Here is a 12,635-nt window from a genome sequence, read left to right on the forward strand (position 1 = left end):
ACATTTGGTCTACAGAACTATGATCACAAAATGATGTTTGAAGTCTCTTGAAAGATTTTTTCTTTTTGCTAATTTATTACAGTAACAATAGAAAATTAAAACAACTTGGTCTTTTGCTTGACAAGGTTGCAACTATTATTTGTTAAATATTTATTGATGTTAAATCCACATTACACCAGCACAACAATCCAAAGTAGTAGGATAGCACTTTATCTATCTATATATATAAATATAACATAAAAGGTGGCAAAGTAATGCTAGTTAATCCCCAACCCAACAAATTAGCAAAAAAAAAAAGTCACATTCAGACAAATTTGGCAAGTAAGATATGACAGAGAAGTCATAATTCTACAATATAGCTAAGTCCATGAGACTCTCTATGGTATCTGAAGTTCCATATTAGCAATGAATATAACTGTGGTCAAAGAAACTTGTACCACGCTGCATAGAAAATCTGCCACCCTGTGCTCAAGCCTATTTATCACTTAAAACTCGGTTGGTGTTCTTAAAAAGAAATAGAAAGTTGTACATGTGAAGCTGTAATATGAAATATATGGGGTGGTTACAGTTATAAAATTATTTTTAAAAATACATATGAATTGAATAACTGAGCTAAGAAAGTCCAACACTTATAAATAATGAAAGCTATATATGTGTTTTGCGTAAGGAATACAGTGTTTTCTTTCCATAGCAAAGTACCATTAAGGCCTCATGTTTTAGTCTAGTTGGCCAAATTATTTTTTTTTTCCTCCGAGAGTTTTATTGCTTCCGACTTAAAACCATCAAGTCTGGTCAGAATCAAATTCAGTATAAAGCTGATGAATCATACACATTCAAAAAAGCAGAGATGCCTTTAAAAATTACTCAGCACCCAGCACCTTCATGAGGCAAGGTTTCAGGGCAGCAGAGAAGCGAAGTGAAGCCCTCATTTCCATCCATTGTATCCTAGTGCCAGTGGGAAAGACATATAGCACCAGCCAGTTTCTGGCTCTCTTTAAGTGTCCATTTCCCTCGAGTGGACTACAGGCAGTCTCTCACTACTGCTACTCTTACAGTCTCAGCCCATTTTCAACTTGCTTTACTCGTCCCAGTTCCTCAGCGACTACCCACATTTCAGATCCACTGCCCTCTGTGCCAAACCTGCAGCTTACCCTAGATTCCTTGACCTTTGGATGGCAGTATTTTTTTTTTAATCTCTATTTTGTGGTTAATTTTGGAGAAAACCAAAGAAAAGCTTGGCCTCTGCCACGTCTCCTGCCCCTTCTGCTTTTCTCCACATGGTTACAGTATAATTGTGCTGGTCGCTTTGGCCTTCAGCTCCTTCCGACTCCTTCCAAACTCATTGCCACCAAATACTATGCACCGTGGTCGTTTGGGTGGTCCTGATGCCTCTTGTGGAATGGACTGCAATACAGTTCTGTTTTATTCAGAATTGTTTATAGCCTTTGAATAGGGATTGTGAAGAAGCTTCCTATCAAGGCAGCATGAAAAGAAAGTACTACACAAAAGAGGTGAAGAATAAGGCGACTCACCTCACTAGAAAACTCAGGGTATGAATAACGCTGAAGGCGTCCTTACGGTTGAATATGAAATAGTTTGCAAAGACAAGGCATTTTCTTGGCTCTCTCCAGCAGTCCCTCTTCTCTGTGCACCCTTCCCTATTGCACTTGCGGTCTCCACCCTGCACTGTAGAGTCATCGCTGCATCACCTTCAACATTGCATCCCACCATGCCACATAGCACCCAGAGCTTGTGTTGAAAGGCACTTGTCCATAATATAAATCATGGCTACCTTGGGATAACTGATTTCCTTTAGCATTTTGGCATTTCAGACCACTTGAATCACAGCAATCCCAAATGTTTTGAATTGGACAAAACATGGTGTGACTTTTTCTGTGCAATGTGTACATTTTTTTTTATAAGCCTCATCTACTTAAGCTCTCTATCAAGTAAGAAAAGATATTATTTTGGTGGTTTCAAAAAATTTCTTATAAGTCAATTTTACTTAATGTGACAGGACTACATTGGTCAAAGCAATGGCTGTTCCGCATCTCAGCTTTAACAAGTTTACAGGTCTTCACTTTCTACCAAGCCAGAATTCAGTGTCAGGTGAGATGGGTTGGCTTCAGGCTGGAAGGCGGCTTTGATGTCTAGCCCCTGGTCTGAAAGTGCTGCATAGCGACTGGCTGAGGGCCGTACTTTTCTTGGCTTGGTGGTCTGTGGCTGCTGGTGCCACTGGGCTGCAAAGGAAAGGAATAGATTTAAGATTTTGACAGAGATATACTTGGAAAGTCTGAGATGTTTCAAATACAAACAGGCATATTAGGCATATCAGTTTTCACAAAATTTAGGATTTTTTTCCTTGGTCCTAGGGCCTGAATTCAGGGCCTGATCAGAACTTCACAGAGCTAGTTCTTCTCTTTTCTTGTAAAGAGGAGGTCAAAGTTGAAAATAGTTTTCAGTCTTTTTCTAGTGGTTTCCTTGTGTCAGAGGATAAATGGTCAGTCTATAAATTCAGTAGGAATAGTTTCCTTTTTATAATTTAGGATGCATGTACACATATATGCACACCCATACACAAATCTACTGCCGAGCTACTGAAGATGTACAAATAAGAAAAGCATTAAGCCACAAAAGAATGCATTCTAGCATCAGTGGTACACACGTTTAGAGTATATTAGGACACTGAAAATGAGTAAAATATAGGAAAACATGTTAAAAAAACAGTTACTGGCAAAACACAGTAATCAGGAAAGGTGAAAAACACTTAGGCCTTTGTCTACTGCTCACTGCTCAGGAATTAGGAAGCCACAACTGACTAGCCAATGTAACAGAAATCAACATGCATATCTTGCTAATAATTCAGAGTTCCTGAATGATACTTGGGTGTTTGTTCTCCTGGTAGGGTTTCACTATTAATGGCGAGAAACTACAAATAGAAAGAAAAAGAACAATATGAATTTTTTTTGGCAAATAGAATTATGTAGTTGTTTATAAGATAAAAGATATGAGATATAGCTTACATATACCTTCTTATAAGATATAAAGTCCTATAGTTGTTTATAAGAGTAGCATGCTTTACTGTCCAGTTGTGTGATTTTTCATAATTCAATGAATAAATGCAACAAACGCGCACTCACTGTAAACGTCCAGCCTGGCAGTACATGACACAATCCCTGCTTCATTCTTGGCTGACACAGTGTACCATCCAGCATCTTCTTTTGTGGCTCCCTGAATGAGCAGGCAGATGTAGCCATGATTATCCTGGTGCATGCTAGAGAAAAGGATAAAGCCATTAGGGCTCTAAATTTTTAAAAAGTGCTTTTAGACACGAAGCATCGTTTTTAATTAGGTCATTAGGAACAGAACTGTGCAAGTAGCAGACAGATGATAGGGCCATACTTATTCTAGAGAGGCTGCTAGCCCATGAAAGTTAATGGGGGAGAAGAGTAGCCGTGGAGAGGTTGAATAAATACATCAGTGCATGGCTTCTTAGTGGACGACCTGCCTTTACAGAAGCCATCACAGCAACTGATTCTATCTGTTCTTTTTTGACAGAAACACTTAAAACACTCTCAGGTTAAGTCAGAATTTGCTGTTATCAGCTACCAAATATAGCTGCCTTCTAAAAGCTTCATTCTACATTTGGGTAAAGAGATAAAATTGTTTTTGATATAGCAAACACATGACTTTTACACACTGATTTGCATCTGCACACATTTCTTTTTGCTCTTCATTAGGATCCACACAGTGTAGCAGTTAGAGGTGAGGTGGAGACACTGTGTGTCTCTTACCTTACTCGGTCAGTGCTGTGAGTGAGTGACTCATTTTCTTTCTTCCAGAATATCTGGGGCAGTGGTACACCTGCAATCCGGCACTCCAGTCTCACAGGGTAGCCATCAGCAACTCCTGTGTTTTGTAGCTTCTCAATAAACACAGGGGGTTTGTGTGCTTCTTTAGCTAAGAAAACACGAGACGAATTATCTATCAGTGATACACAAAAAGAGCATCACAAAGAACTCAGGAGCCTTTAGAAGTAGTGCTTGAAAAGCTCTCTTTATTTTATGATACCCTTTTTCACTTCAGGTGGTAAGATGGTCTGTCCGTTTCTTCTCTTACCAAACAAAGGTTTGTATGCTTCATTCCACTCATCTATTTCCTCAATTAATTCAAGGCTGATGGGCCTACGCAGTTCACTGGCCATCTGCTGTGCGGAATGCCTGACAGGCTGCAGATTTCTAAGTCACAGCAAGCATCTGCATACCATACATGCAGCCTCTGCAATCCTGCCACCTAGTGATGATTTGGGGAAGGACAAGTATTTCTAGGACTGATCCACTGATTTCTTTACTGCCGCTCAAACACTCAAAAGTATTTTGCTTTGAAGATTTTGCACGTTCGTCACTCTCGATTGAAATTTTAAAAGGTTTTAAAGCACTTTGTCTAAATTTTTCTTCTTCTTTAAATAGTGACCTATGAACTAGGATATGCATCTGATACATTTAAATTTCAGTTGGTATTCTTCAAAAGAAAACATATATTGGACACTACACACACACACACACACACACACACACACACACACACACACACACACACACACACACACACACGAAAGAAGCCATTCAAAAGCACAGTTTTTTACTTAGGGAAAAACTTATTAATAACTTCTAATCACAGTGAATATTATTACCCAATGGGAGATTTTTTTTTCTCGTCTTAGTGGTAAAAATGACTTCTTAAGACTGTATAAGGTTTAATTCTCTTTTGAGCTATCAAGCAATGCATTTGAGGACACAATAAGCAATTGGCAGATATTTCAAAGAGGAAAAAAATTCTACCTGAAGTTTTCAGATGCCTAAGGCTCTCCCTATTACCTTGACTCATGCAGAGGGTTGTGTTTTTATTAAATTTTACTTACTGACCTAGGGTATTTGGGAGAATGGGAACAAAAGTTCAAGTTATATTCTTTCTAGGTTTTAGTTTTGAAAGGAATAAAAAGAGTGTTTAAGTTGTAACAACTCATCAAAGTAGCACCATCTTGAAGTACTGCTAAGCAGGGTACTGGGTACAGGGTACTGAGCTTCACACATTTTTTATGATTTAATCCTTATAAAAATGCTGAGATGCATTATAATCCCCATTTTGCATACATGTTTGCTGAAGGTCACATAGCCAGTGGACATGCACTAGTGTTGGAATGAGAGCCAATGGCAAATTCGTGGTGCACTGCTATCTGCTGATCAAGGGCTGAGACATACAGGTGTGTCTGTGTGGCTTGGGCCCTCAGGTCTGAGTTCTGAGGATGGATAAAGTCGGGAGGTACAATTTAATAGGAGAAAAACAAATAGCTTTAGTTTGAAGTTAGAGGAATGAATGAATGAAAGAAATTGGGAGGAATACAAAGTACTTTTCAAAACACTTAAAAACATGGCTAAAGTAACACTGCAGTCTACACAGCTGCCACATTTTGGTGTGAAAACCATCTTGGTTCCATTGATAGAATCATCATCCAGGATTGTAGAGCCAAGGACTCTGGTTTTATTTTCATTAAAACTCTTCTCGAACAAGTTCAGTGTTTGGAAGAACACTAGAGATCAACAGAGTTCTCTCCTCAGCTTACTAAATGGGGACCCTGATTATGTGGTCACTGTGAGAGCTGACAGATAATATGCATAAGTGTGCAAACAACAAATAAGTATGATGTTTTGGTATGCCACCTTTTAAGAAAGAGATCAGACAGTCAGAATCTTTACTTAGGCATCTTTCTAAGGATGGCGGAAACTTTTCCCTAAGTATATTTTCCATTTAGGTTCCTCAAAGAGTATAGTATTATATAAACACTTACAAAATTTCCCAGTCACCAATTAGAAAGCAAATCTCATTTTAATTGGACTCTGAGATTGGGACAATGTTGCTTAAAAGTTTTGAAAGCACTGTTGAAAACTGAGTCTGTACAGCAAGCTATGTGTAAGTATAACCTTCAGTTCTTGGAGCCTTTGCTGCTCTTTACCTACGTAATCCTGGGCCCATCACATATATACGAGAAGCCAGAAGACCTCCACAAGCCAAACCATACCCCTTCTTTACTGGGTCAGTGGGAGTAAGGAAAGAGAAATAATAATGGTTGCACTCGAGGAAGAAAAGTTAGTACATCTAGTTTGCAGCCTTCTAACAGGTCCTCAAGCTTGATTTATTTTCCATATTGGTGGGTGATGCAGAATTAGTTGGTGTGTATAATCTGACCTTCAGTGTGGGAATGGGAATGGACTTGTAGAGGAGCTTACCAGCAACCACGAGCTCCAGGCTGAAAGAGTTCTGTCCTGCTCTGTTGGTGGCTATACACGTGTAGATGCCGGCGTCTCCAGACGTGACTGGCTCTATAATCAGCGAGTGCACCCCATTCTCACGAACGAGCATCTTGTGAGCACTGTCCGGGCGTATCGGCTTTCCGTCTAGTTGCCAGCTTAGATCTGGGGTTGGTAACCCACTGACCTACACCAGAGAGGAATTCAATGTAAATTTCTCCAGCAGAAAAACAGTGGTGACACTGATAGCTAAGAACCTGGCATACAAGCAGGAGAGATGGCTTTAAAAATACCAGCTTCTATTATTCTTTGTGCATAACCTTCCCATGGTTTTCCGAAGTACTCTTATCCATTTCTGAACATTTACAAAACAAAGTAGAGATGAGTGAACTGGAGATTAAAAAAAAAAAACCCAACACTTTCTATCATCGTCTCATCCCACCCAGAGCTATAAAAATTCCCGGAATGATGTCAGCATGGGGCTCCGAGCTCTGGAAATAAAAAGAATGTCCAGCTATAATAACAATAACAAATGCTTAGCTGGCATAGGAATATATTATAAAGCTCCTCATGGAGGAGTGACTATTGCTATGGAGACATTCGTTAATGCATCTATTAGCACACAGAGCTATTATTATTAGTATTATTTTATAATGCTTGACACTGCATAACAACAATATGAAATTACCCAGCAAGCCATCGCAACAAATTAGCATCACAATGGAACCTCATAAAATCTTAAGACCATGACAGTTGTGTCGACCAGAGATGAGACAAAAGGATCTTTAATTGCTAATGACACGTTATGCTGGGGGAGGGGAGAGGGGGAAGTTGCCATCTGCCGGGTCTTTTTTTTTTTTAAAATAGTGTTGCCCTTGATTTTGAGCAGGAGAAAAGCTCTGTGAAGGAAGGCTTTATTACCTCTCTGTTCTCCAACTTTACTAGTGGGAAATTATATACAAAGGATGTCTGTTAGACTATGAACTCATTCCTTTGAAGGACTAGCTTTGCCTAAATCAGCCAGAGAACTCTCGAATTCCATTCCTGTTATGTGATGTTTATTCATTTATATACCTACAAGGTATATTACAAAGAAAAAAAATTTAAGTACACTTAAATTGTGGGCTAAAAGGATAAAATTCTGGAAACAACAGTAGTGACACAGCAGCTCCTTAGATGCTAGGCTGTCCACTTGCTGCGCTTCTGGCTCTCCACACGCACTGCTCTCCCCGTGTGTGGGTACTAGAAGTGGCATGGAAGAAGAGACAGGCACCATTTCTGGTTGGGGGTCTAGGCCGGTCCCAAGACTAGGGGCACTGCTGTTCCTCATTGACTAGGGTAGGCCCTGGATAAGCAAGACCACTACTGACAGAGACCACAGTATTCTTATTGGGACAGATAGCCCAAGACCCTGGACACTTTCAAACCATGGACCTATTCCACCGGGTAGAGTTCTTCATGTTCAGGCAAAAGGAAGATGTCTGCTCCTTCTAGTCATGGACAAAGGCCATTTTAGGAGCTGAAGGCCAGCACAAGCCAGTCACACTTTGAGCAGATCTGTGAGTGCTCAAGGCACACATGGACACGCAGGAGGGAGAAGAGCAGACCTGCTTGCTACCCAAGGGGTTAGAAGAGTTAATTTCCATTAGATTCAGTATCAAGTGACGAATAGTGTCTATTCACTTTCAAGAATATAATCAATTAATTCATTATTATTATTATTATTATTGCCAGTTCTGGGGCTTGAATTCAGGGTTCTGCTTATCACTCAGCTTGCTCATTCATGGTTAGCACTCTACCTCTGAAGCCATGCCTCCAGTCTGGTGTTTTGCTGGTTAATTCAGGATGGAACCTTGAGGACTTTTCTGCTTGGCTGGCTTCAAACTTCCATCCTCCCAAGTCTCAGCCTCTTGAGTAGGTAGGATTTACAGGTGTGAGCCACCAGCACCCAGTTATAAATACATGATCATTAACTATAGTCGTCATGTTGTAGTAGAGTTTTCTTGAGCATATACTAACTGGAATTTTGTATCCACTGTCCAATATCTGATTAGTCTGCTCACTGCATTCATTCTACTCTTTGCTTTGTTGAACATTTTTATATTCTGTATATAAGTGAAGTCATTCGGTATTTGTCCTTTTATGCCTAGATTGTTTCATTTAATATAGTCTTCCAAATTCATCTAAATTGTCACAAATGCCAGATTTCCTTTACTATAAGTGTTCAATAGTGAGCGTGCACAGTTATTTTAGTGTTGATAGATATAACTTATCTGTTTATAGACAGATATATTGGATATTTTTAATAATGCTATTCTGAACAGGGGAATTAAAATGTCTTTTGGGATATAAGATATTTTTAAGAATATTTTTTTTTTTTCTGTATTCTTCTAGAAACCCAGATTTACAATCCCATGGAGGACCAGCAGAGGGAGCCCAAACAATTGTTTTTAAAAAAGGCCTCTTTTAAGAGCAGAACTTTGAAAAAAAGAAAAAATAGGGGCTGGGAAGGGGCTCAGTGGTAGAGCGCTTGCCTAGCATGCATGAGGCCCTGGGTTCGATTCCTCAGCACCACATAAGCAGAAAGAAAAAAGCTGGAAGTGGTGCTGTGGCTCAAGTGGTAGAGCGTTAGCCTTGAGCTGAAGAGCTGAGGGACAGCGCCCAGGCCCAGAGTTCAGGCCCACGACCAGACCCCTCAAAAAAAGAAAAAACAGAGGAAGTAAAAATACCTCATAGCAATGGTTCTGAAACATTGTGGCCTAATGTTATCTTGAGAAATTGATGCAAATTATAACACATAAAATTTTGCATATAACTTCAGAGTTTATACACCTAAAACACTGTTCCATGCCCCCCCCCAAAAAAAAAATAGATGAAAGAACATTGCTTTTCTTTTATAATTAGAAAATGGGAGGAATAAAGAGTAGATACAATGATATAACATTTTATGTTGAAAATATAATAAAGATCATATAATAAAGTGATCACCGAATGATTAGAACACATTCAAAACTCTCATTTCTTCAACAAAGTGAAAAAGGGACAAGTAAAACCTTCCAGTGATTTCTGGAATATGGTTTGTTTGTAGCCTTCAGGGTAGATAACATATTAATATATACTTAAAAGTAAAGAGAAAGCATGATTTAAAAAAAACTGCACATACACTTTGAGCACATTTCACTCCTTATCTTGAGTTGTTTTTCCTTTATGTGGTACTGAGGAATTGAACCCAGGGCCTCATGCATGCTAGGCAAGCACTCTACCACTAAGCCACATCTCCAACCCCCTTGGAATCATCACATACTTTACATAATGTTCCCAATAGGAACTATAGAGCAATGTCAGTGGCGGGTGGGAGTGAGGCAGTAGTTTTGAGGCAGTACAAGCTTACTTTGCAGTCCATTCTGCAGAGTTTCCCTTCTTGAACAGTCAGATCTCCGGGAGCCTGCAGGAAGTGCGGTCTAAAGAATCGCTCCTGGATTGGTTCGTTTTCATCCCCACTGTCTCTTGATCTAGATCGAGGCCTTCAAACAAGATACATAATGGTAAATAAGTATATACTAGTTATTTCCAGGCTTTTACTCGTCTGTAAGGTGCCACATCTTGGTGTCTTCAGGTGTGAATTATGACCCTACTTAACTAATGACAGTGTATCTGAACAGTCATGGCATAGATTGGCAAATGTTTGACCCCTCCCCCTTTCCGAATTGCAAAGGGGCTAATACGTGCACTACACACCCGAGTTTGTATTTACAGTCTACCTCCCACTTATGTTCACCTTCATGGTCACACCATGAGTCTAGTAGTACTAACTGGAAACACCCACGGGAAAGGACATCTGAAATACCTTCTGACATGAGGATGGCCGGAGGGTGAGCGTGGACTGCGACCTCTTTGGTTGACAGCCTGCACCATTAGCCGTCCAGTACAGCTGACACGGCCCTGTGAGACACATCAGGGAAAGACATATTATCTGCTGTGCAAAGTCATTGACCACCAAGAAGCACCACAGCTATAGTCCTACTTTTTCCATAAGATGATTTCATAACAAGTCAGTGTGCCACTAGTAATAAAACCCAATCTCATACTCCCTGAAAGCCTTCACCAGGCTGTTTGTCTCAGTAAAACTTAAAAGAAGGATGGCCAATAGACACACGAAGAAATGCTCAACCTCCCTAGCCATAAAAGAAATGCAAATCAAAACAACACTGAGATACCACCTCACCCCAGTTAGAATGGCTATAATCAAGAACTCTAATAACAACAGATGCTGGAGGCAATGTGAACAGAAGGGAACCCTACTGCATTGTTGGTAGGAGTGTAAACTTGTTCAACCACTTTGGAAAGTAGTATGGAGGGTCCTCAAAAGACACCACATAGAGCTCCCCTATGACCCAGCAATCCCACTTTTGGGCATTTACCCAAATGATCACAAACAAGACCACACTAAAGCTACCACCACAACTATGTATATTGCAGCATTATTTACCATAGCTAAGATATGGAACCAACCCAGATGCTCCTCAGTAGATGAATGGATCAAGAAAATGTGGTATATTTACACAATGGAATTCTATGCCTCCATCAGAAAGAATGTCATTGCCCCATTTGTTAGGAATGGAAAGACTTGGAAAAAATTATATTAAGTGAAGTAAGCCAGGCCCAAAGAAACATAGATCCCATGGTTTCCCTTATTTGCAATAACTAGTATATGTCTGAGTCAAGCAGAAATGGTCAGGTAAGTTGATGTTAGGAGAAATGAACCCTAAGATAAGGACTAAAATGATTTTTCTTTCTTGCTATTGTTTCTAACATATTTATAAAATGATTTTTTTGTTGCCTTGTATGTCCCTCCCCCACGGTATAATCCCTGTTTTCAATGTATTTGATGTTGGCATATTTTGTGGAGAGGAAAGAAAAAAACCAATAGTTTAAATAGGGATACAGGTGGACCCATTGCAACAATGAGATGTATAAGACGTTATGTCGAAAAACAAACTTTACAACCTTGTGGGGGGGATGGGAGGGCAGGGATGGTATGGGGAAACAAAGGAGGAGGCAGAAATGTACTCATTACCTTGCTCATGTAATTGTAACCCCTCTGTGCAGTATTTTCACAATTTAAAAAACTTATTAATTAAAAAAAAGAACACAGATGACAAAGTCTTAGCTTGAATATTAAGTTCTACTGTTTTATCTCAGATGTTTTATCAAACTAACACATAAATCCATGATTTGCTCTTGAGGTTGAGGATAAGAAAGCACATGTTTAGTTTTGTAAAAAGAGCTTCATATGTGCAGACATGGGAGAAAGTTTCTTTATAACCTGCTCTGCTTATTGAGTGATAAAATGCATATAGTCTGGATCTATCTAGCTTTTCTTTTCTTGTGGAACTCAGAGGATACACAAGAGAAGTTTATGTTAACTAATAATGTATTGGTTATAAAAATAAATAATGTAGATTAAATTCAAACTTTAATCTTGAGTTTGAACAAGCAAGTATGAGTTAAAATATGAACTTTAAGTTTTGACATTTTCTCATATACATGTATGTAAATATATAGACAGATATTATAAATATGTAAAATATCCATTCATCTTTCAGATGTTACAAGGGTTAAATGTTATAAGCTAAGATGATCTTATTCTTTTTTTTTTTTTTTTTTTGGTTGTGGGGCTTGAACTCAGGGCCTGGGCGCTGTCCCTAAGCCTCTTTGTGCTGAAGGCTAGCGCTCTACCACTTGAACGACAGTGCCACTTCCAGTTTTTTGAGTGGTTAATTGGAGATAAGAGTCTCACAGGGACTTTTCTGCTTAGGCTGGCTTTGAACCATGATCCTTAGATCTCAGGTCCCTGAGTAGTTTGGATTACAGGTGTGAGCCACTGGCACCTGGCTTAAGATGATCTTATAAATAGCAAATATGTAACCATTCATTACTAAATTCATGAAAGCTTAGTACTGTGTTACTTAGTACTGTGTAATATATATGAGACATTATATATACATATATATGTATATATATATATATATATATATATATATATATATATATGAGTATGTGTTAATATGATTTTTACTGGCCCCAGCCAGGGCTTGGCTAATAATCCCAATAAATTTTTTTTTGTCAGTCCTGGGGCTTGAACTCAGGGCCTGAACACTGTCCCTGAGCTTCTTTGTTTTGTTCAAGGCTAGCATTCTACCACTTAGCCACAGTGCCACTTCCAACTTTTTCTGTTTATGTGGTGCTGAGGAATCGAACCAGGGCTTGGTACATGTTAGGCAAGCACTCTGCTGCTAAGCCACATTCCCAGACCCCTCCCCACTC

General features: G+C 39.3%; 1 protein-coding gene across 2 annotated transcripts in view; it reads right to left on the reverse strand.

Annotated features, from left to right (window-relative positions):
* Window positions 1-223: 223 nt before the first annotated feature.
* The window catches only part of Palld (palladin, cytoskeletal associated protein), a 330,283-nt gene continuing 317,871 nt past the window's right edge, over window positions 224-12,635 (reverse strand). For both annotated transcript variants that reach the window (XM_042700109.1, XM_042700102.1), the window contains 6 exons: window positions 10,156-10,250; window positions 9,700-9,832; window positions 6,288-6,495; window positions 3,795-3,960; window positions 3,141-3,274; window positions 224-2,240 (listed from right to left, as the gene is read on the reverse strand). In XM_042700109.1, coding sequence (XP_042556043.1) covers window positions 2,068-2,240; window positions 3,141-3,274; window positions 3,795-3,960; window positions 6,288-6,495; window positions 9,700-9,832; window positions 10,156-10,250 — 909 coding nt within the window. In that variant the 3' untranslated portion in view covers window positions 224-2,067. The remainder of the gene's footprint in view (window positions 2,241-3,140; window positions 3,275-3,794; window positions 3,961-6,287; window positions 6,496-9,699; window positions 9,833-10,155; window positions 10,251-12,635) is intronic.

This window comes from Dipodomys spectabilis, unplaced genomic scaffold (assembly GCF_019054845.1).
Source record: "Dipodomys spectabilis isolate Male_0828 unplaced genomic scaffold, ASM1905484v1 ptg000009l, whole genome shotgun sequence".
Taxonomy (NCBI): domain Eukaryota; kingdom Metazoa; phylum Chordata; class Mammalia; order Rodentia; family Heteromyidae; genus Dipodomys; species Dipodomys spectabilis.